At 37.1% G+C, this 26,378-nt stretch overlaps 1 protein-coding gene across 10 annotated transcripts in view; it reads right to left on the bottom strand.

Annotated features, from left to right (window-relative positions):
* Positions 1-26,378, bottom strand: part of GULP1 (GULP PTB domain containing engulfment adaptor 1) — a 160,427-nt gene that overhangs the window by 57,470 nt on the left and 76,579 nt on the right. For all 10 annotated transcript variants that reach the window (XM_062627481.1, XM_062627477.1, XM_062627475.1 and 7 more), the window contains 2 exons: positions 24,835-24,927; positions 12,901-12,962 (listed from right to left, as the gene is read on the bottom strand). In XM_062627481.1, coding sequence (XP_062483465.1) covers positions 12,901-12,962; positions 24,835-24,862 — 90 coding nt within the window. In that variant the 5' untranslated portion in view covers positions 24,863-24,927. The remainder of the gene's footprint in view (positions 1-12,900; positions 12,963-24,834; positions 24,928-26,378) is intronic.

Here is a 26,378-nt window from a genome sequence, read left to right as displayed (position 1 = left end):
AAAAGAAAGCTGAATCCTGCTCTGAATCTTCCTTCTTCAATTCCAACATGGATTCTGGAAGCAAGTACTGCATAGGCAATGAACCCTAACAAGAAAAGCACTTCTTATATTGGTTTAGTTGTGCTGGATCTTTCACTTTTCCTTCATAGAACTAGAAGTGTATCCCCTGTGACGATTACGGTTTTATGAACCTGTTCATATTCTCTTGTCATCTATTTAGAAGAAACTGCCATTTCTTCACATAATCTCACATGAAAGCCAACTATAAAACATATGTGATCACCATAATTCAACACTTGGCCTTCAGGTACTTCCAAGAACATCATTAAAAGAGTTTTCCTAAAACCTAACTAGGATGAGAGTCACTTAATTTAAAATAATACTTGGAACAGAAAGAACTGCCTCATTAAGCTACCATTCTTTAGACATGTAAATCAAATTTGCAGAGCACTACCTAAACACTGGAGATATTTTTCCCTCTAAATAATATAAATTAGGAACCAGAATTTTTATTAGAAAGATTATTTTAGCAAAGTGGAAAAATGTTTTAATAATGACTACTTCAACTTGACAACATCAGGTATGAAATGAAACCACTAGTATTGTGACTGTAAGATCTATCAGCAGATGAGACGAACATCTCAGATGAACTGTTCTAAGAGAATATAACTGTGTTGGAAAGTAATTCATAAATTATCTTCCAATGGCAATTAATCCAACACTAATGTTGGCTGTCACTTTTGCTTTATAAAAAAATACTATGCTTTTCAATAAAAGACCTATATTCTGGTGCTAAAGGAGTAAAATTAATCTAGTCTAGATGATTATAGTGATACCTGTATTGTTAGGTGAACATAAAGTAAGAAAACAGCATATTTCAAAATCCTTCATGTAAGGATTCAGAGTCTTCTCTAAATAGAAACACAATACTTTTTACTAAGACAGCACGTACTGAGAACACATTTAGTCTTGAGCTCAAGGCACTAAAGTAGAATTCAAAATTTGGGGTCTGATTTGAAAACAGATTTGGGGCAGATATGCAGAAAATCTCCAGTATTACCTCAGTATCTTTGAGGATAACAATTCACCCATTTCTTGTCTGCATTATCATTTAATTAACCCAACGGAGAAAAACGTTCATGAGAATCAAGTCCAAGGTCTTCTGTTGCTCACTTATTCTGAACTTTGACCTGTGCTTGACTGCTTCAGGGCAGCACCTAGAGTCTCTGTCTCATTATTCTACAGGCTCTACAAACACAGGAAAGTTCACCCTTAGTTTCAAAGAATGCATGATCTAATGAATTTGATAAATTACACTAGCCTCTTGGAAATGCACAGCATAATTTCAGTTAGTATGTCTGAGTGTTATTCATAAAAATCAGTATAAAACATCTCACCCATTCTTCCTTGTACACATCAGTCTAACAGCAAATACTAATACAAGGAAGATATTGTAAAATACTTTACTACAAGAAAAGTAGTTGTAAAAAGTTACAACTAGTACAAAATTAACAGAGTGCTCTTCAATTTTGAAAATAAAACACATGTGAAGAGGTCCAACTTTTCCACCTCCATCTTGCCTGATTACCTAAAGGCAAGATGGGGAAGATGGCAAGCCGCTGCAATACATCTCTAAGGAGCATAAGGAAGATTCACTTATCCACATACCAAGTAAGATGTTTTCAAACATCCATTAAGAAAAAAAACCAAACAAACAAACCTCAAACACCAAAACTGTACCATTTTAAAGCTTTTAAAAATGGTTTTAACATTAAGTATGCACATGCAATTTCAGTGAATGCTTTTTCATTTTGAGAATGGGTTTGCTTTTAATATTCAGTTCCTCAAAGCCTCATAAACTGCAAGTTGGGATGTGGCCTCTTAATTCTGAGATGTGCCAGAATATGTAACAGATGTTAGAAAGACCTACACATTCCTGATTTATATAGATTTTCAGAAATAATCCTATATTCATGAGTAGACAAGACTTCCTTCCCACCTAATCTTATTAACAGAATGCCCTAATTAATGTGATTTGCTTATCTCTGACTCTTGACTGTCTCCCACTTCAGAAGCATAAAGTGCTACAGCATTAGTAGATTATATGGTTTAGGGACATTTTTAGTACATGCTTCAAATTATGTGTTCCTTCAAATGCACTCCCTGGTTCCACACATATCATTAAGATTTGATGTATATCCTTGTTTCCACATTTTCTTTCTTTTCAGTAATACTAGAACAACAAATCGAGAAAAGACTTGTAAAACTACAGGAACTGACTAGATTTTATCTCCCTAAAGAATTCAGCATAAAGAAAATATTACTTATGCAAAAGTATAAAGTATGAAAAAAAAATAAAGCTTAGACCAATGAAACCCATCACTCTCTCCCTTTTAGTGGCTAATAATCATTTCTAGTGAAAATGTAAGGCATTTTAACAAAGCCTTACAAATTAGTTCATGTATTTTTCCTTTGCTATGTTCCAAACCAGAAATAATAATCCAGTAAATTGCACCTAAAATTCTCAGGTTCTAAGTTCAAAATACTTTTTAAAACAGGCAAAAGTTGGCTTTACACCTTCAGAATCAGAGTAATCTGAGTATTTCTGAGACAAATATTCATTAGAGTTTGGAAACCACAACTGGTTAGTGTATGTTATTGTCGTGGTTTAAGCCCAGCTGCCATGAAGCCTGCTCACTCCCTCCCTCCCTTCCTCTTCACCCTGCTCTCGGAGGGATGGGGAGGAGAATTGAAAGAAAGTAACTCCTATGGGTTGAGATAAGAACAGTCCAGTAATTAAGGTATAACACAAAACCACTACCACCAATAATAACAATGCTACCATCAATAATAACAATGATAGGGGAAATAACAAGGGAAAAGAATACAACCGCTCACCACCCACCAGCTGATACCCAGTGTGACCGAGCAGTGATCTAGCCCTTCCAGGTAACTGCCCTCAGTTCTACACCCTGGGCATGACGTGCTGTGGTATGGAATACCTCTTTGGTTGGTTGGGTCAGGTGTCCTGTCTCTGCTTCCTCCTGGCTTTGCCTCCTCCCTGGCAGAGCATGAGACTCACAAAGTCCTTGGTCAGAGTAAACATGACTTAGCAACAACTAAAAACACCGGTGTTATCAGCACTGTTCCCAGGCCAAAAGTCAAAACCACAGCACTGCACCAGCTACTAAGAAGGAGAAAAATGACTGCTACTGCTGAACCCAGGACAGTTATTATTTTATTAAAGTCAGAGACTGCAGCTGCTAACATGTCTGATGGTTTCTTGAAGATGAATCATTACGGAGATCATGGTGTATATGTGAAACCCTTCTGAATGGTGAACACCCTAGCTCTTGGACAGATTCCTATAGTCTTGCTTCTGTTGGAAAAATTGTATGTTCTTGTCAAAGTTTCTGTTAAAAAAGTTGTGCTATTCTCTTATTTTCTATGAACCAGTTTTGTTCTGGTTGTTTTCCTAGTTTATTTTGAAAATTTCCTGATTATTTCTGGTGAATAATAGATGTAAGGTGGTGGCAGTAGCTCCATAAAAATAGGAAAGGCTGAGCAAAAGAAATACCTCGCTATTTCCAAAAGTAAAAATAGGAGACGAGAAGGACTTAATTCATCTGCAGTCCTGGTTCTAATTTAAAACAAGAATAGTCTCTAAATCACTGCTGGCCACCTATCCCATGAGTACAATAATCCAGACGTTTGAACTCTGCAGCCTATTACTTCCAGTGTCTGGCATGCAACTCACTTGACACTTGACAGTTCTGAGGCTAAAAAGCCTGCTTAAAGAAACCTCACCTTCTCACAGCTGACAGCTCACATGGAAATAGTGCAGAAAGAATCCCCAGAGGGCATGCTAATGAGGGTACTCGTTAGTTTCAAGCAAACTTAAGAAGTGGGAATAAATACCAGCAACAGAGAAGGAACAGAAAGAGATGTGGAGAGCTGAGTAAATCTTTGCTGATCTTCAGGTCTTAGGAGCTTCCATCCTTATTCTTTGCATGCTTTTTTGTTTTTCGCTCTGTTAATTCTGTTTGGACTAACCTCTGAGTTTTGTTCATTTGTCTCAAATTGACATTCGTATCACTCACTGCCTATTAAACAACTGGTGCTTGTTCTTGCCTGGTGCTGACGAACTCGTGATTCTGAGTACCTTTCACAGTAAAATGAAGATTTATATTCAAATATTAATTTATTCTTTTTCTGAAGAACAAAAAAAAATGACATTATAAAAGTTATTTATAAAGCTGCTAATAATTTTGAGTCTTTTCTCAACAGTCTCATTGCTCAGCTCTTTTGAGACAGATATTGGAGCAGTGATGTGCCTGTTTAAAACTCAGTTTAAAACTTTTAGTTAACACAGTAACTTTAGAAATATGCTTTAGATACTGTGTTCAATACTAAATGCCATTATTGCTGCTGCAAGCAAGCTCCTATTACTACTGCTTCTACTTGTTTTTTTCTGTACACACACATGGCTTGACTTCACGAATGACGATTTGGGAAGGGCTTTACTCACGCTTATTACAAGCGCGCTAATGACTAAAAAGGCCAATGTGAGATAGGCAAATCTGGCTGCAAAAACCACAGAGAAAGGTCTCCTTGGGTGGTATAGGTGGGGCGTAGTTCTTTCTACGTCTTTTCTCCTTGAGACTAGTTCTGCGTGAGTCCTCAAAGGAGTCAAAGGCATTATGTCTAGTGTGTCTCCAAGTCTCTCGATTAGAGGCCAAGGTGGACCACTGATGGTAGTCAATATGGCCAAGGTTGAGGTATTGTTTCAGGGAGTCCTTATATCTCCTCTTTGGGGCACTTCTCTTGCCGCTACAGGTGGCAAGTTCACCGTAACACACGATCTTACGGAGGTGGTGATCCTTCATCCTAGAGAAATGCCCTTCCCAGCACAGCTGCGATTTCAGCAATATGGCCTCGATACTGGTGACCCTTGCCTGTTGAAGGACAGTAACACTTGACACATAGTCAGTCCAATGGATGCTTAGAATTGTACTGAGGCAGCGCTGATGCAAGCGTTCGAGGAGCTGCAGGTGATGGCGGTAGATAACCGAAGATTCAGACCCATATAAAAGAGTAGACAGTACAATGGCTCTACAGACACTGATCTTTGTACTTTTCTTCCAGGGGTTTATTGCACCAGACTCTTTTATGGAGTTTTCCAAAGGCTCTATATGCCTTTGCTATTCTGTTGTCTATCTCTTTGTCAATCGTGGCATCTGAGGAAATAATGCTTCCCAGACAACTGAACTGCTGAACTGACTTAAGCTCTGACTCGCCCATGGTAATGTGGTACTTCTTCTTGTGGTGCGGGTAATCTTCTTGTGGTGCAGGTTGGTAGAGAACTACTGTCTTCTTCAAGCTGAATTCCAGCCCAAAAAGCTCAGCCGCCTCTGCAAAGCAAGATGTTAAATGCTGCAGAGCTGATTCTGTGTGGGCAACAAGGGCATCATCACCAGCAAAAAGCAACTCACGGACAGGATGATTTAGGGTCTTAGTGTGGGCCTTCACACGACTTAGATTGAATAGGCTACCATCAGTATATCGAATATAAATGCCGTTTTGTTTGTTGAGGTCTACCGTAGACCTTTGGAGCATCATGCTGAAGAAGATTGTGAATAAAGTTGGTGCGAGAACGCAACCTTGTTTCACACCATTGGTTATTGGGAAGGGCTCAGAGAGTGCATTGCCATATCTGACTTGGCCGTGCTGATGCTCATGTAACAGAATAATCATTTTGAGGAACTTGGGGGACAACCTAATCGTTCCAAGATCAGCCACAGGCCTTTTCTGCTTACAGTGTCAAAAGCTTTGGTGAGATCAACAAAAGTTACATAGAGCCCCTTAGTCTGCTCTCTACACTTTTCTTGCAGTTGTCTGAGAACAAATACCATGTCTGTGGTACTTCTATTAGCTCTGAAACCACACTGACTTTCAGGTAGAAGTTCTTCTGCGATAGCAGGTACTAATCTGTTTAATAGTATTCTTACAAGAATTTTTCCAGCAACGGAGAGCAGAGTTATACCTCGGTAGCTGGAGCAGTCTGACTTTACACCTTTTTTCTTATACAGAGTGATGATGATTGTGTCACGAAAATCTGATGGTAATTTACCTTGCTCCCAACAGCGCACAACTAGTTAATGAAATTTAGCATGAAGTGCTTGGCCTCCATACTTCCAGATTTCAGGTGGGACTCTGTCAACCCCAGCTGCCTTGCCAGTTTTCACCTGCTGTATAGCCTTAAGAGTCTCTCCCATGGTAGGGGCTAAATCAAATTCATTTTTCACCGGATGTTGTAGAATGTGCTGAATTCCTTCGCCTTAGACTACACGGTTAGCACTAAAGAGTGTTTGAAAATGTTCAGACCAACGATTCAGGATGGAGATTTTATCTGTAAGAAGCACTCGGCCATCTGCACTGAGTAAGGAGCTTTGAACCTGAAATGTGGGTCCGTACACTGGCTTCAGAGCCTCATAGACTCCTCCGTGGTCACCCAGGTCTGCACATAACTGACTCTTTTCTGCTAGGGTGAGCCACCACTTCTTCTGGATGTCTCAAAGCTTCTGTTGGAGTTTGTAAGACAAAAGGCTGCTTTTGTTACATGGCAAAGTGGCTGACTGAGGTGTGCTTGATGAACAGATCTCTTCTTTGGCAGAAATTCCTGGACCTCCTGGTTGCTATCATCAAACCAGTCTTTGTTTTTCTTTAAGGAGAACCCAAAGGATTCCATGGAGGACTGCAGGATGCTATTTTTAATACGTTGCCAAAGCGCCTCAGGAGAAAAATCTATAAGCTGGTCTTCAAGTCTAGTTTGAAGGTTAGCCTGAAAGCTGTCCCTCACTGCAGCTACTTGGAGATTATTAACATTAAGCAGCCTCCTCAGAATGCTGCCCCTCTTAGGTTTGGGCTTGAAGTGGAAATTAAGTTTGCAACGCACAAGGCAGTGGTCTGTTTGACATTCTGCACTAGGCATCACTCAGGTGTGACAGACATCATGAATATTTCTCTGGTGCACTAAGACATAATCAATAAGGTGCCAGTGTTTAGATCGAGGATGCATCCAGGTTGTTCTCTGGCTGTCTTTCTGCTGGAAAATAGTGTTGGTGATAGTAAGCTGTTGCTCTGCACAGAACTCTGGTAAGAGGCGACCATTATCATTGCAGCTGCCAACACCATGCTTGCCTAGTACTCCTTTCCAGGCTTCAAAGTTCTTACCTACTCGGGCGTTGAAGTCACCAAGGATTATGATCTTATCTTCTATAGAACCTTTTGAATGAGGTGACACAGGTCGGAGCAGAATTTATCCTTTTCTGCAGGGTCACCTTGCAGAGTCGGAGCATATATGCTGAAAAGAACATGTTGCTTATTGTGTAGTGGAAGATGTAGGGAGATAATACGATCAGAATGACCTATCGGCAAATTTTCAAGTTTAGAGACGATGGAGTTTTTAATCATGAAGCCAACTCCAGAAAGATGACTTTCAGTTTTGGATTTGCCTGGCCAGTAGAGTCTATAGCTGGCACCATATTCTTTAAGGCTACCTTCCTCATGAAGGCGAACTTCACTGAGAGCAGCAATATCGATGTTAAATTGTGACAATTTGTGGGCAATTAGTGCAGAATGGCGCTCAGGATCCCCGCTGTTCACTGTATCAGGCATGGTTCTGATGTTCCAACATGCAAGTGTCAATCTGGACACACCTTTGGAGGCAGGTGTATGCCTTTATCTCTTTGTCTTTAATCAACCGCAACAGAAGATGCCCGTTGGCCGCGGCTAGCCAACCAGGTGGAGGGGGAGATGAGCTTTGGTTAGGCCACCTTTTATAGGCCTCTCTCCATATGGAACAAGCAGTGCTCTCCTTGAAAAAAGGCTGCTTGGTCATTCAGGATGTTGCCAAACAAGACTGTCATCTCCTGGGTCAGCCTCGAGCAAGCAATGTCCTGAACCGCCTGCATGCAGGGTTGGGTCTGCGACTTCCAGTGCACCTTATCACCTGCCGTTTCATCCTTCACATGTCGCTGCAGGGCTTTGCAGTGGATTTTTTAGGTGAGGCACAGCGTGCGCGGAACTGGCCCCACCCTTTACACCTAAGGTTTAACTGCCAGGGCCTAGCGAGCTTGGACGGTGACAGCAAAGTCCTCAGGTCGTAGGTTTGATTAGAGTCCTGTAAGGCCATCCATCTAAGAGAAGGACACTCTGTTTTTTCTGTATATCACATATATATACAAATGTACTTTCAGAACTTGCTGGATTAACACTTTAACATATGGCTGTTCTACATTCCAACAAACAGCTCTTCTACTCCAAGACCCCTGGAAAGAATCACAGTTTATGCAACAAAAATAATTTAAAGAATGCACCTGGCACAGATGGGCCTCAGGTACAATGCTGCAAACCACTGTACTCCGTTAATCATGCCAACAACACAAGTCTTCTGAACCGCAGACTGTGCCAGATAAATCAGTATGATGAAATTCCCTGCTGCAGATTTTCAAGCTTAAGTAAAAGGAGATCAAAACTTAACACACAGGTGATCAAATCTCAGAGTAAAAGGCTACAAAAAGCCTTGACCCAGGAAGAAATTTCCCATGTATATTTAAGTTCACGGCTTCATAATCCAGAAGTCACATGAATTCCAGAAGTTCTGTATCTGGGTATTTTACACATAACTGACAGAGGGCTATAGACACCTGGAAAAAGAAAATTGCTGTTCCACACAGTTTTTTGAATTTCTTAGCCAGTGTTTAGCCATAGAAGATACCAGCACTCTAATTATAAGGAAGTGACGTTTTCAAAGCTTTCAGGTAACAGTAAATGGACATGAATGACAAAACTCTGGGTGCAGAAGTACACAGAAACCATGATCCACATGCCTACTAATTCTTGCAAAACAATCTCAATATCCTGACATGTAGGGGCCCATGTGGGCTACTCAAGCATATGCAACAGGCATTCATAGAGTCTTTAAACTTGTGTGTGCATTCATATGCAGATGAGATAAAAAACTGCCTGCAAAAAGAGAAAATGCTAGTATAGCTATAGCAACAAAAATTTATAGTAGAAGTGCTGTTTATGCCATAAAAACATGGCTTTGATAATACCATACACTAATGACTGTGATATGCATATATTCAAAAGACAAAATTGCACCTAGAGCCCTGCTACAGCAGTTGCGTCCATTAGAAGCGGCATGGTATTTCTGACTTAAAATTCTTGTCCAAAATGCCTGCTCCATGAAAGTATTATCTACCATTCCTCAATGATAAATAAGTTGAAGGTATAGAAATTGCATAAGTTTGAAAACCTAACAATACTCTGTTTATTGTACTACAGTAAAGAATAACGTAAGATACTGCTGAGCAAGGTCTTTTTGCAGAGTATTTGTTACTAATGCCTTTTTTTTTCTGCCTTTCCTACAGTTGCAATAGAAGACCAAGATACATACTGAAAAATTGAAAGGAAAGATCATCCACGGAACTGCAAAACAATTCACAATTAAATGTCACCAAACCCCACAATAATACAAAGTAAGAGAATTTTAACAGTCTTTTGTGGGAAGGCTTTGCTCATTTATCTTTAAAGTTTCAAATTTAAACTTCATCAAGAATCATAAATACGTATTTGGCAATATTCAAACCTTTAAAAGAAGTCTAAAGTAAACATTAAGGCAGTAGCTGTATCAGCACTAGGAAGCCATCACATCTCCTTGTAAAATAAACTCCCATGTTTATTTTACATGCTTACCAGCATGTTATTATGTAAAACAGCAGCTCTTTGGCCTAAGGTAAGGTCAAAGCTACAGACTCCACAGTATACTAGTAGCCAATATAAACACCAGGCTCACAAAACAGCACCTTGAATGTGCAAAATGGAAAGATATGCATGTGGAAATTTGATATAAACAAACAAACAAAAATAGCCAAGTGCCTATAAATACATACATCATTTACTACAAAGAGACGCAGAACACATTGCTGGTTTGGGCAGTGGTAACTTTTTATCATCAGAAAGGCATTCCTCAGGGTAGTTACCAGTTAAATTGTGACAAGAATAAGCCTAGTCTTAAGGTTTCAGACAGATTCCATTATAAAGTCACACTTCAATCACTTCTGTTTTGAGAAAGGAAACTGGCCAAAAATTAAAGAAAATTCACTTAAGGGAAAAAGAGAACATTTTCCCCCCTCCAGCATGGAAAATTACACAAACATCTATTCTTAGGAAGATTACAGAAAAAAGCTGACACAAAAAGAGAAATATGGGGTTTGCTTAGTATCCTGGTAACATGAAAATTGCTATGTTGCTATGTGTACTACAAATGTACCCCATGTTTGACAATTATACTATCAAAATTTTAAATCATCTTTTTGAAGGAAAAAGAGCAACCATGATTCTTTAATTTCATCAAATCATAGAATCATAGGACAGTCTGGGTTAGAAGGGACCTTCAAAGGTCATCTAGCCCAACACCCTGCAATAAGCAGGGACATCTTTGACTAGATCAGGTTGCCCAGAACCACATCCAGCCTGGCCTTGAATGTCTCCAGGGATAGTGCATCCACTGCCTCTCTGGGCAACCTGTGCCAGTATTGGACCACTCTCATTGTAAAGAATTTTTTCCTCACATCTGGCCTGAATATCCACTTTTAGTTTAAAAGCATAACCCCTCATCCTATTGCAACAGGTCCTGCTAAAATGTCTCCCCATCTTTCTTATAAGCCCCTTTTAAGAACACAATAGGGCCGTCATAAGGTCTCCCTGAAGCCTTCTCTTCTCCAGGCTGAACAATCCCAACTCTCTCAGCCTTTCCTCATAGGAGAGGTGTTCCAGCCCTCTGATCACTTTAGTGGGCCTATCTGAAGTGATATAGTCAAGAAAAATAAAGGATCAAATAGCTGACAGTTCTACATAATGATTTTCTGTTGATTCAAATTTTTAAAATTGGTTGGGTTTTTGTTGTGGGTTTTGTGTGGTTTTGTTTTGTTGTTTTTGTTTTTTTTAACATATGCTGCAGTACATTACCATAGAATCATAGAATAGTTTGGGTTGGAAGGGACCTTCAAAGGTCATCTTGTTCAACCTCCTGCAATAAGCAAGGACATCTCTGCAGCTTCCTGCTAGTATTTAGACAGGAAGTTGAGGAGACCCTGCAAGGTCAGAAGCCACACTGAACAAGAGCAGAACTGGAATGACACTTAGCCATACATTAAATAAAAGTAAAGACTTGTTTGGACCAAGAGGCTTTCTGTTAGGCTGAGAACAGACTTTCTTTGGATAGTGTCATGGCTTTCTTTGCATAGTGTCATGGCAACTAAATACCATGCAGACTCACTCTCCCCAACCCTCCGATGGCATAGAGAAGATTATCAGAGAAAAAGACAAGACTTGTGAGTTGAGATAAGAACAGTTTAATAATTGAAATAAAGTAAATATAATAACAACAATAATAGGGTAAAGAGAGAGAGGAATAAAACTCAAGAAACCCAAAACACAATACAATTGCTCACCACCTATTGACTGATAGCCAGCCCAGCTTCATGCGGCGATTAGCAGCTCCCCCTGGTTTCCGTACAGAGCATGGCATTCTGTGGTATGAAATACCCTTTGGCTAGTTTGGGTCAGGTGTCATGCTGCTGCTTCCTCCTGGCTTCTTGTACCCTTCCTCACTAGCAGAGCATGAGAGACTGAAAAGTCCTTGAATTTACAGTCAGTGCTGCTAAACTACAACTAAAACATTAGCGTTATCAGTGTTATTCTCATACTAAATCCAAAACACTCCACTGTATTAGCTACTGGGAAGAAAATTAACCCTATCCCAGCTAAAACCAGGACAGATAGGAATTCCCCATCCCTTTTTTTTTACTCCAGAAGCAGTTGATGCTGCTGTTTCTACAGTTATCACCAGCCTATCACCATTATTTTTATTCTGTTTTTATCTTCTGCATAGCTGTACTGACACTTATTCACAAGATACAATGAGGCACGAAAGGTGAGGGAGGTTTCTTTTTTCTCTAGAAGACCACAGACCAAAGGACATTTTTCAGTGAATGAATAATTCATAGTTTCATCTTCCTCTTAGAACAGAACGTTGCAAACACAACAGAAGGGATTACCAGTATAGGAAACTGAGTCCCAGTTTTTGAAACGATTTTTACATTAAGAAATACAAAAATCATATAAGAACTTTATCCAGAACAGAGCATAGTGGAATGTTACTGAATTATCCTCCTAGGTTAGGCAAATAATACCCAATTACTCAGTTCACACTGAGTTATTCTGATTCCTGTATATTTTCTCCTCCTGTTAGCAAACCATTTTCTAACTTGTTCTTTTGGAAGATGTATTTCCTGTGAACAGATGTCATCACATTAATCAAAATAATGTAGAATTACATTTTAACTGGAATAAGAAATCATAAGTAAGTCTTCTCTTTTTACTGTGCAAAAATTCCATTATTATTCTACCGTATTTCCAGAGTACCTAACATTTCAATACATCCAGCAGGTAGGATCATCACACCTTTGCTGTTGTTCAAAAGAAGACTGAGCTATTAATTTTTTCTACTACTGTAAGCATGCAACCTGATGTTAAATTTTTTTTGCACTCAAAATTTCCATCCATTTAGCAATCCATTAAAAGAAAACAGAGCATCAAGCAGAAAAGGAACACTGGTCTGCTTTCTAGAAAAACATCAAATAACTCAGAAAAAAAATCAACTGGTCACTATTTAAGAAACAGGAATTTTTAACCTGCAAAACAGACATCTACTAAGATTTTCTTTGTTATTTCATTTAGCTAATACATGTCTCTGCAGTTCTAAAATGAAAAGCAAGATAGAACACACTGTTTAATGTAGGAAAACAAAACAACTTCATATTTTCTTACCTTTGCATTATAGGGAATATAATGCTTTGATAAGGCTTCAGGAGTGTGCATCCATGTTTTGTCTACAGAAAAGCAAAATAAAAGAGGCACCGAACAGGTTATTCACTTGTTAATTATTATTGCATCTATATAGAAAAACATAAAGAAATCTCCTTTTACCCAGAGAAGTACCTGTCTGAAGTAGTTACTGGGGCTTGAGGGAAATGCAGCATATCTCACAACTTCCAAAACATTACATGAAAGAGCATTACTTCTCTTATGGACATTTTAACCAACAAGGTTTACCATAAGAATTCCAACTCCTCTCCCCCCAGATATATTTATTGGTCTAAGGTTGTTTGCTGTTTCTGCCTCAGATGAGCATTTTCTGCATCCTGATGTTGTTTAAAGCACTGACTGCGTATCACGCTTCTAATTATTGGATTTTGATGAATTATGTACTTTTTGATGGATTATCAAAATGTTAACAGGACAAAGGAAATTATTTGGGGAAAAATATCAGAGCAATAACTGCTAGCAAAAAGCCCTAAACCTTCAACAGGAGAATAGAAACAAGTCACACTGTGGTAACTGATTCAGAAGTTTAGATCTTCTTGAGTATTTGCTTATATATCCTAAATGAACGTGCATATTTTCCTTTCATGATTGTCACATCACAAGACTGCACTATTGTATTACTTTTCCCATTGCATGTTTCATATGGTGACACGATTCTATGATTATTTTTAAATACATCTTCCCACCTTGATTTTAATGGTCATTTACATTCTACATAATTTAAGGTGCAATTCCAAATATCAGAAAACACTAATTTTTATTAGAAGTTTACAAACCTTGTTTAGAAAGTTTTCTCATTTAAAAGAATTTAAGAAAAACAGATGTTCCAAAATACTAAATTGCATTACCAACCTCTTGAAAGATTCTGTAACTTAGTATTTTATACTCCACACATTCAATATTTAGTCTTTTCTACTACGAGTATTTTTACTACTCCTATTTTAACTAGCATGAATTAAAGTTAGAAATCTGTAACTTTATTCAAATAAGAAAGAATAATAGCTTAAAGCAAAATTCTACCCTTGAGTATTCACAGACAATTCCCCTTGCCTTTAATTGAAGTTACAGCAATTACTTTTTTGTTACACGTAAAAACAATAAAATCCTGTTCACTTGAAACTGCTCAAGAGCAAAAAGTGTGACATTTATTGACAATAAACCAATAACTAAACATTTTTGAATATACAGAAGCAAAAAACACTGCTAAACAAGATATTTGCCATAGTCACCGCAGTACCAGGTTCAAAACTGCAAAGCTGGAGGATTATTTTTTTTCTTTAAGCAGATTTCATTCTAGATTACAGTAATGTTCAGCTCCATTACTAAAATGTGGTATTATCACTTCTTAATTAAGCAAGCATGATTTTTCCATTCAGCAGCACCCAGGAGTAAAATTATGCACTGAAGTGGCTCTTCCTTTCAATTGTTGCTCCTGACTGAATACTGGAACCAAGATCTACACTCGTTTCCCAGAATATTTTAAGACCTGGAACTTGGTCTCTATTTTCAGTACAACATCAAAAGCTGATGTTATCTACAAATAAAAAATAACAATCAGTATTAATTAGGAATGTAGAAGAAAGCCTGATGCTACAGAAAATATATGGACTCAATCAGAGATCAATGTAATCAGCCGTTTATTACAAAGCCTTAACTCCTTATATACTATTTCTTACATGCACTTACACTGATTTGGCATATTATGATTGGGTACATGTCTTGAAGACCCTTAGTGACTAACATATAATTGGTTAAGCACAGGTGTGAGAACTTGACCTCGAAAGTTTGCCAACAGTCCACAGTTCTCATTAGCTCGGTGAATTCCAGCTTCTTCTCATCTTGCTTGCTTAAGCTTCCTCCGGCCTCTCATGGCCTTGCTGTATCTTTCAGGATTATTCAGAGTTTATGTACCAATTATGCATTCTCCTGTGAGAAAACTACCTCCACAGCCTGACATCCTAAAAGATAATTCTAAGCATTGTTTTTTTAGGTCAGCGCACTGCTGAAGGCCAGACAAGCAGACTGGTGACTGGCCTTAATGGCAAGAGGCACAGAGGAAGCTGGCACATAAGGCAGGATTACTGTCTGCTCCGTCATGCTTACTGCAGCAGAGCAAAGACCTGCACAGTGCAAATTGCAACTCTGAACTGTGCATTCACATCACTAATGTCAATGTTTTATTTACCCATTTCCTACATGCTAACTGTTCACTAGCTTCAGCAAGTATACTGTGATATTTATAAATTCATAAAGGAAAATCTAGTAAATATAAAAACATTGAACCTCTTAAAAAAAAAAAAATAATACCAAAACCATTCCTCCATTCATTTCACGCCTAGTACTAGCACAAACAAATGACAGGGCTGTAGCTTCTGAAGCAATTTTACAGGCAGACAACTGATTACACAGGTACCAGTAAAACTAACTGCTCTTTGCAAGTGCTTCCTCCTTCCTTCTTCCCATTCCCAAATAGGGCAAGTTCAAACCTGAAAAAAAGGTGATTTTATTCTGGAGCCAAGTTTGAAGTGCTGGTCTTAATTAAGTACCTGATAATCTTCCCAATATAATTACTGAGTAGATGGAAATCTTTCAAATATTATTATTAGATACAAAGCTTCACTTCAAATGTTTTTGTGAAATCATCCACTTGCCTACCAACGTCAATCTGCAATCTTACAGGGATTGCAGCAAACACTTTACGCTGCTAGGAAAGTGTTTAAGTGTTGGTACCCCTATTTAGGGGGAAGATTTAGAAATATGGATGTGTTCTCCCAGCTGAAAATGAAATCAGTAATTTAGCAGAGTACCAAAAAGATGCCTGGATTCTACAAGTCTTGTGCCATTGATTAAAACAGTGAGTTGGCATGCTACATTTCCAATAACCAGATGTGGATCTGCACAAACTGTGACACAGATACTGAAGTTTTCCATTGACACTGGAAGCCCATTTCCTGGAGGCAGGTAATAATTACAGAATGGTGGCACTTCTGAAAGAACTCTTAACACTAAACAAAATCTACAGTAGAAAAATTCACATTGATAGCACAGATATGGAAAAAAATCACTCAAGTTACTATGGGGAAGTTTGTTACTTGCATTTCCTTCTGAATTCTAAGTTATGATGTTGGATTTGTGTCACTTTCAGTAGTTGTTTGAAATACTGCTTAAAGTTAGTTTGATTTCACAGCAGTTGAGCAATACCAAATTCCAGACATTTTGCATCCAATAAACTAGAAAAATATGAAAAACAGGAATTCAGTTAAAACTGTTTAAAAGTATTTTAAGAAGTATTCACTTAAGTACCCGATGTAGATGTGGCTTGGGGTTTGCATGATCCCTCACTTTTTAAATGGGTTTTCACAGCTTACTACTTAATTATTCGTTCCGAAGCAACAAAAAAAATATGAAACCCTACAATGAAAATCACAGATTATATTATTATTTTACTAGTTATGGATAAGCAAGAGTTCTAGGCACTTCATAAATAAATAAAACACTACGTCCTGAAGGACTAAAAGCCAAGATAAAACCAAAACTGACAACTGCATGCATCTAACATAACAGTACTACAAAGTGAAAAGAGACTCATGCTATCACATCAGGTGAAAACTACAGTTATTTTTAGATTTTGGCTGAAAGTCTTAATCTAGGTTGCCTCCACACTTACATTAAAGTTTAAGTGCCTGGTTATTTTTGTAGATTCAGGAGTTTGAGCCATCCAGAATCCATTAAAACCTAAGTAGAGTTTAGCTTGAATAAGATATGAGAGATTCTACAAGGTAATAGCCTAAGTATGAGTCGATTTTGCCAAACATACTGGCACTGCGAGGAGAAAAGATGGGTAAAAGGATCACTGCTCAGGATTCAAGAGCACAGGTTAAGCCACAGCCCTGCTTAAAGACAGTAATCTTGTAACCTCGCCTCAACACCTCTTCACATGCATGGCATACTAACTGTGCAGCACAGCGGGCTTTTTGAGAGCCCCCGTAGCAGCAGCACAGCATCTCAGCCAGTTTTTAAGAGAATTTGGCTTGAGTGAGAGCTTCTCAGGTGTAGCTCCCTGCCCGCATACAGTAGCCTGCTAAGAGCAGTGAAAAAAATGCATAAAATTAGCATTCCGAAGATCCAGGGTTTGACAGACAGAATTTCAAGGGAGGAGGAGGCAAGGGGATGGGCACTTTCATGGTCAGAGGATTAACTGTCCTCAGTATTGAGACTTCACTCCTCTCTAGACTCCCTTAAATCACCCCTTCCATTCTAAAAGAAAGATTCTTTTAAAATATGCATGTCACTACAACTGCTACGTTATCACACACTCTGGGAGCACCAGTGTGAGTCATTTCAGAGCCCTTGGCAGTGCTGGGAGAGCCAGGGAAGAGGAATGTGCTGACAAATCACACGCTGAAGTCAACAGACTCAGGAACTTTATAAAGTACCCATAAAAAATGTGATGCACTTAGTGGAGGATGACACTAGGTTAGATAAAAGCACAGCTGACCACTTATCTCACAAAAGGGAAAGCAGTAACAGTGGTGAGAAATTATTCTCTGAGATTAATTTCCCCACACATTACTGGCCACAGCTATAGAACAGATTGAGTAAAGAGGCACTGATGTACTATTTTCTATAAATGGCAAAACAACTCTCAACAGTGCAAGTTTAGTTAACTGCCTCCCTGAATTCCACTCATGTTCTTTTTATTTAGTGCCACAATGAAACTTCTGAAACTGAAATGAAACAATGAAAAGTCATTTCTTGAAGGTAAAAAATACCACGTTCATTCTTTACTGAATCGAAGTACCTCTGACATCAATGGATGTCTTTTCTTCCTGCTATAGAAAGAAAGATCTTATGTGACAATCATCCTAGTAACAGTCTCCTGAAGGGGAGAGTACCCCATGAGATCAATGCTACATGTAGGTACTGATGCCTCAGGAACAAATGGCTTATTTGCTTCAGTGTGTGTACGTATGTATCTACATCTTTCATTTTTTCTAGATTATCTACTTTTGCATAAATCAAGAAAACAATCACAATGGGGAATCTGTCAAATAATTTCCTTTATCCTGCACTACAACAGAAACAGGCAGGTACTCCCAAACCTCAATTACACTAAGTCAGACAACAAGGGAGAATCTGTCTTCTTGACTGCTGCAGACAATGAATGATTTGATACACCAAGCCATGAGACTTAATGTTTGTTACCGAAGTTTTCAGCTGAATATAATACCTAAACATTATTATTAAACATAAATCAGGAATGACTGAGTACAATCTGTGTATCTAAATAGCAGTAGTTTATTAAAGTTATTGCTATGTTACTATAATTAAGCAAGTGAAATTATGAATCAGATTCTGCATGTATAGGCAAATACCCATCAATATACATAATGAAAAAATAATTACTTTGGGGGTATTTTTGTTGGGTTTTTCACCCCTAAGCATAAAATGTTCTTTGGAGGCATATTTATTCTTTGCAGGTTTATTCATTCTTTGCCAAGACAACAAAGCTGTATCTCCCTAGAACAGACAGAGCTTTACAGAATGCTTTGTCTTTCTATGTCCTTCTCTCACAATATTTAGGACCTCATGAACGGTTTTGAACAGCTGATTACTAAAACAGCAAAATGACATCACAGAATACTGGGTTGGCATGGTCATCAAGTTAAGAAAAGTAAGTATTTGCAATTCCTCTAATAGCAACACTCACTGCATTCCCTATGCATTTATACTACGTATTTTTGAGATATGGATGCTACTACATGAGTTTTGACAAAAAAGAAAGATAGGATCAAAATAGTGTATATTAGTGCAACTAACCAGTAATTAGCAAACCTTTGCTTTTGTATTTCTTGATGTTAAGAACTTTGGCTTCCTAAATCGAAGGGGAAAAGAAGAAAAAAAAATAAAATCTGAGCTATTTGAACTGTACCTCTTCTTGCCACAAGAAGAACTACACTGTGTCTTTGAGAAAAGGTTCTAGTTGAAGTTGAAAAAGAGATTACTGGTATAGCATAATTTATTTAAGTGACCACATTTACAAATGCTTTCAACTGAGAAGTGTGTACAGATAAAACCTCCAACCCCAACTTTCACATTTTGAGTCAGAGTTCAGTCAGCTGTTCCCATATAACTATAAATAAGTTTGGAAAAGTATCAATTAGGCTTGTAAAAATTGTTAAAAAGGCAAGTTTTAGAAGAATTTCAAACTGTTAAAGTAAGAACATTACACGTGTCACTTCAGTAGGGCGAAACAAAGGAAAAGGAATGGAAATTGGAATCTTGGTGCAGTTAAAAATAGAATTTTATTTTTCTAATTCAGGAAGATTAAAATAAAGTAATAAATTTAAATGGATTTTTTTTTAAATGCCAATAAACTGGGAAGAGAAGAAATGAGTAGCAGCAACAACTCAGAACAGCTACAATATGTATATCTGTAGCTTTCTCTTGCTATGGTACATCTTTTTCAGTACCTAAAGAATTTGTTCACTCAAAATATTTTCCCAAGTCATGTATCATGGATGTTCTTTGCAATTTTCCAGCAGCTTTATAAGACAAAGCGCTTTAAAACAAAGCAGTCATTGTGATTCCAGTCAAGGTATGGTTGGTACCCATCCAAACTTATTTCACACAGAATAACACATCTTGTCATTAGTTAGACGTTCATCCAGTTAACTCGCAGAGTACCAATGTAATTAAGCATTTAGGTTGTAGTTTGTGAAGTTACTTGCAATAGTACAATTGGACAAGAACTCTACATTGTACACTCGTAACAACTTACTTTAAAAATTTATTAGCTCAAAAGACATGTTTGCCAAGCTGCCACGCAAATCACTTAACATTCTCTAAATCAGGCTGTATAAATTTTAATAGGGTAGAAACTAAAAGGTTTAAGGCTCCTACAATGCTGTTCCCATTCTAAAGTCAGTTCTCAGTGCTTTATGGTTAAGCAGTGCATATATGCTCTTGAAAGGAGCTCCTTAGGTTTTGCAGAAGCAACAAATAGTTATTGTGGTAAATATGATTGTTAACTTGCCTAGAATATTCTTTAAAGCAGGTGACGGATAAGATTATTTCTGCAATATCCTTCCAAAAATAATGCAGATAAAACAGCCAACAGGATATTACTCTCCCATTCTTGTGTTAACAGAAAGGAAAGAAAAATTAGGCTTTATTATTTGGTATTAGCCTAAATTATCTGTGCAGACTCAATATGAATCTTACAGAGAAAGTTTCCAAAACTTACTCCTCATTTGTAACTATGCATCCTCTAAATACATGCTATAATCATCTCTTTCCTAAACAATAAGATCTGTTCCTTCTGCTTTCAGAATATAAACACATACACAGCTGCATATAAGTACATGCAAAGAGACAAATGCACAGTCCAAAAGAGGCACTTGGTCACTGAATATTGGCTTTTTACACAAACTCCTCTTCTGAAGCCCAAGGAGCAGTATTTGGAACACATAAAACCTCTTTGTATTATAAAAATATTAATCTAATTATTTTTTTGTGTGTGAAGTGAGACCAACTGAATATAATATTTGGTATACAAAAAAGTACCCTTCTTTCCTCCCAACATTTACTATTGAAAAAAAAAACACCAAAGAAATCCTACAAACAATCAAGCAGCAGCATTTTGGGGATGGGGGAGGATGAGGATATTTAGAGCTAGTTTTTTTCCTGGAAGGTGATGAGCTCTTTTATGAAAAGTTAGTATGTCATGACAAGAATATCTAAAGAATGCAATGACAAAGATTGTGACTACTTATATGCCTTTAAGGTGTGTAAGTACCTACTCCTCCTTCATGTTTTTTATCATTACTGTTAATGCGGAAGTCCAGCATGTAACAGCCTGTTTGTTTAAATCACTAATGTGAAATATTCTCCCTGACAGAATGAAAACATTTGCTTTAGGACTAAACTTACCATCTTCACCCTTCTGTTGTCTAGTCTAATTGAAAAAAAAAGAAAAACTAAAACATTTGCAATCTCTGGAATGCAGCATAACTTGACAATGAAATTTGTATTACAGCCAGTCCATACACATAAAAGAGCATCCTATAACATCTGACTGCGATTTTTTGTCAGGCCCTGCCCATTAAATGCATCTTCCATAAATGAGACTCATGAAAAACCATTGCACAGAAACATTATTGCTGAAATTTAATGATTTATGGCAGGCTATTATTTCAATATATTCCATTTAGCATCATGAACACTATCTACATCTTATGAGCTGATTATGTGGCACCAATTACCAACCTTACAAACTGAAATTATATGGAATAACATATAAATCCCCCAAAACATTCAAAAAAAATCAGATTCCTGGATACAACTGCAGCTTAATGCCATACATAAACTAAGGCTGGCATTTATTTTGGGGTGAAGGACGACAATTACTGTGTAATAAAGAATGAACTAAATTCAACTGTGATTTACTCCCTCCACAACCCCACTGAAGTTCACTGGATTTCACACATTGTAATTCAGTACTAAATTTAGCCCAAAGTAGACCTACGTATCTACATCTTTATCTCTATTTTGAGACACTTCAGTAGTTTCACTCTTTTAACTCCAGCAGGTTTGGATTAGTCATTCCGTATTTAGAAATGTCTCTTCCTAAGAGGAACAGTAGGTTTACCCATTTCTGATAAGGAAAAGCCAATAAATACTAGTAATAAACACTAGTTAATTTTTGTTTACTTCTATGCACCAGTTCTTACACTAATGGTTTTGAATGCAAAGCCACAGAATCAATAAAATATGCCAAACTCATCTGAGAGAGGCATCTCCCTTCCCTAAAATAAAATAACCAAACCAAACAAAAAGATCCCATGATTAATACTTTCTGTTTTGTGTATACATTATTACCCATACACACAGTCGCATACAAATTAAGGACAAATACCTAAATCAGTTTAGATGTCAATACACTAATAATGAGAAAAATTTACATTAAAATTGAGCATTAACAAAGATCTTTTACAGGAGAATTACATTAATAACCCTAAAATGCTTAGAAGAGAGACTGAATTTATCAAGATACATACATATTTCAAGATGAACAGACTGTGAGATTTTTGCACAACATTTCAAAGAACATGCTACCACACCTGACTTTAAAGATAGAATTAAGAAGACCCTTTAAGAAAACATGACCCAAAATGGTTTACATAAAAAAGCAAGTTCCTTATACTGTTATAGATACATTAATGTTTTCACAAGTTTTGTCATAATAACTAATCAGCAAGAACATACATAACAACACTGTTGTTCTTTAATTTGGCTTTGTGGGAGATCCTTAAAAAAAAAATAATCTGTAAAAGCTGTATCAATAGAGCATACTGCATTCATTGATAAATGAAACAAATTGGTTTGCATAGTCATATAATATTTCTGCAACAGAGATTTTTCTTCTTAACACATGTAACTGGTAGTCCAACCAACCTGAAGTCAAGACAAAGGCTATTTTACTTCAAACAAGTACTAAGCTTTTTCATATCTAAACATGCAACTTTAGCAAATGCTAAATAGATTTATTAGTTCATAAAGTTTGTTTCCTTGTTTTATTAGCTTATGGCTAACTGATGAGAATAGATATCACAACTCTTAACTGGTAAAAGATTCCATTTATTATTACTTATGTAAGTGCTTCCTGAAACAAACCGATTTTGCTTAAACTTCATTTTCCTGTATTTTTCATAGTCATTATTAGGATGAAAGATGAACAGCCTGAATTTATTCAATTTGAGATTGAAGTGTATCAAACAAATAAAAATAATGACATCTATAATATAAACATTAACTATCCAGGTTAGAAGTCCTGGTTTGTGCTTAATCTCAGGCAGTCAGACAGCCAATGACTACTAGCTGTTTTTAAGGTGAGAGCACTCAGTATACCTTCTCAGTTGAAGTGGGTGTTTCATGCCCAAATCATGGCCCCCCAAAATGAATTTACATTGAGTACTTGCTCTAGATATGACAGCTGTAGCACAAATTTCTGCTGCAAAATGAATTATTGGTAATATCCAAAATGGGGTCTGTGCTCTACTCTGATTTAGGACAAATCTGCTGTTCCCATAACACAGGCTCTCAATGCACATAAACAATCATGTCACATCATATCTATGAGGAACTTTTTTTCTTTTAAAGAATCAGGGTTAATTTAAAAAAGATCTCACTTCCTTTCTCTCCTAGCAACTCACATTTCCTTTGCAACTTGGTCATGAAAGCACAGGTTGCTATCCAGCCTCCAGCAGTTAAATCAACAGTTAAAAAACCAAGAAAGCTTGAGTTTAGTGCTTCTCTTCTTGCTTTGTCTACCAATGTCTGCAAATGATGAAATAATTTCCTGAATGCTTAGAAGGAAAGTTTTGTTGCTTGCATCAGGCGATGGTGCAAGAACAGAGTTCTTCAAGTACAGAGCTCTTCAAGTACAACACAGTCCAAATCATTCCAGTCACCAGCTAACCCAGTTCAAGAAGATATGGCACTACTGTTTTCTCTGTATGCATCATATTAAAAGTCTAGTATAGACTGACTGTGACCACGGAAATTAGGGGACACTTACTCCAGAAATCTGCATAATTCACATAACCTTTGGCTTTTATGAAAGTACTTGTATTTGTTTAAATTCCCCTTACAATCCTGTATTTTTAAGACTGCTGTTTATGTAGTTCTAAGGCAACAGACCAATGCAAACTTGTAATTACCACAAACCCCACCAGCACAGTCACCAGGAGACTAATTTGGATTTAGAGAGAGCTGCTAGCGAAGTCACAGTACTCAGTTAACTCCTCAAAATATCCTCATGCTCTTGTGCACAGCAGAAACCCATAAACCACCCACCAACCACAGGCACAAAAACTGCGGTATCCCTGAGTTCTGGGAGTAAAACCAGGAAATACAATAAAATAAGTTCATCAAATGAATGTGTTTGAACCTGTTCTTAAATATAATTATTAGGGATGAACACTGATACTGCCAAGTTTTTCCCAACTTCAGTTGGCATGAAAAATACGTAATTTTCACTTATCCTTGACAAGTGCTTAACAGAAATTTGCATTTTTCCTAGGATACAAGAACGAAAATAACATTAAGTAAATTTCATGAGTAAATACCATAAGTAAAATTAATAGATGACAGTATTTAACTCATGGTTGCTCACGTTCTGGATCATTTTTAAGATCCGCAATAATCACACCTGACAGCTTTTTTGGTAACACCTTTTTCTGATTGGGCTAAATGCTCTGTCTAAAAAAACCCAGCTTATATTTAATCATAAACAGACCATGAAAAGAGAATAAAGCAAGCCAGAAGAGCAACATACATAATTAAATATTTAGTGGTTTGATATTCTTTTGGAAAGCATACAATTTGAAGATTGCTACAAATTCAGAACAGCTTCTTAAAGCTAAGAATTATTCTGCTGCATGAGATACTTCAAGTACATTAAATACAGTTTTCTAAAATAGCTTGCCAAGAATAAGAGCCCATTAATAAATATATAATAAATACAGAAGTCACTAACTTTTCAAACTTCTAAAAACTTACAGCACATGCTCTGGAGTGTGCAGGGTTAAAAAAGAAAAAAGTGTGTGTATTCCAATATATATATACACACATACACAAGCAGATGCCTCAATCAAGAAAATATTATGAAATTCAACCTAAGCCTTACAATCCATGAAGCTCTGCAAGTATCAATCAAGAATGCTTTGCTCTGTACATCTCAGAGAAGATTGCCTGTTTTTACCTAGTTAATTAGGTATGATTATTCATAAGTACTTCCTTATATGATTCTTTATATTCTAAAGAATTTATACAGGATATTTACATCTCACATGGAATATACGCTAAATTTCTTACCTTTCTTCCTGCTAAAAGCACGATTCATGTTGAAAAATCTATCCAGTCAAAGACGTTCTTGGCTTTGTTGATTTTTCACACACACACTTTAACCTGCAGAATAATACACAGAAGAAAACAGAGAAGACAGACATTACTGTATTTGAAGTAAGCTCACTATCTTCATATTAGAGACAATGCAAATAAGCTTCAGAGTTCTGAAATAATTCAGGGAAATAAAAGCGAGATGTGCTTTGCTGACAAAGAAACTGCAGAACTGAGAAGATTTATGTTCAAATGCCCAGTGGTACTTCATACAGAAAGAAATATGTGAAGCTCTTCTCACCGAGATTTCAGAGATACAGAGCATACGGTATTATATGTGAAGAGAAATACTACCCACAAATAGGCTGAGAAGAAAGCTTTGAAATGAATGCTGACTACAAGACTTCATAAAAACATTCAGTTCACATTTGCACTACCTTATTTTGTGTCATTTAGGCTGTCAGATTATTTCAAGCTATGCTGTCATCTTCATGTGGGCTTGACATTGAAAAAAAAAAAAATCACGATATAAAGACTTCACTCAGGGATTCAATACTAAAAAAAAAATGGCTCTCGATGCAACTGCCTCCTTGCTCTGACTACAACAGATCACACAGTAACTGCTGCATTTTCTTCACTTAACACCACCAATAAACTCAAAATTTTATCTTAACTTCTGATCCACAAGATTTTATTCCTTACCAACATTCCTCAGCAAAACAAATTAGATACAACACATCCAATGTCGTTCAAACCCATTCTCATTTGTTAGTATATTTTCTTTTGTCAGTCACATGTAAGAATACCCCCACCACCCCTTTCCATTCTTTTCAGACATTCAAGGCAAAAGCTGCAGGAGCACCCCTTCTCTGCTCTCAAAGCAGTCCACTCAAAGAAAAAAAAAAAGGGCAGAAAATAAAAGCACTTGGTATCAGATTATCTTTGAAATCACTTACACTATCTTTGCTTTGAATAAATGCAAACTTAAGCCAGTATTTCAAATGTCAGTATCAAGATGACTAACTTGTTTAAGATACTTTATACAGCTCATGAACACTTTTTGTGGTGCTTGCCCCCTCTTTAAATAGTGTTCAATACCAATTAAACCAAATATATACCAATTTCCATGTGAACACTTGATATTTTACAGATTAGAACACAAGTGCAACTGCAGCTAAAAAAAAACCTTCATTTTATTTTCAAATAATCACTGATGTGGTAGGACTACTTCTCAATATAATCCTGTAAGAATGAAGGAATAATCCGTTTACCTGAACTGTAGTACCCTAGATGTGCAACCAACTAACTTTTTGCTCTTTAAAGTACATTTACCAGATCATTTGGTTTTTACAGACTTTGCTAAGTAGTTCAGAAGGGAGGATGCAATGACATAAGCAAAGGTAGTAGGATAGATTTTCCATCTTGTTATTTTGATACGAAGTCAAGAAACAACACATTAGGTACACTACACAGCGGATTTTAACAGGAAAACTGAAGAAGCCCTGCATACACCTGTAACC

The sequence above is a fragment of the Pezoporus occidentalis genome, unplaced genomic scaffold (genome assembly GCF_034315485.1).
Source record: "Pezoporus occidentalis ecotype Australia unplaced genomic scaffold, CSIRO_AGI_Poc_V1 ctg300, whole genome shotgun sequence".
NCBI classification, from domain to species: Eukaryota; Metazoa; Chordata; class Aves; order Psittaciformes; family Psittacidae; genus Pezoporus; species Pezoporus occidentalis.
This window is presented reverse-complemented; position numbering and strand designations above follow the sequence as displayed.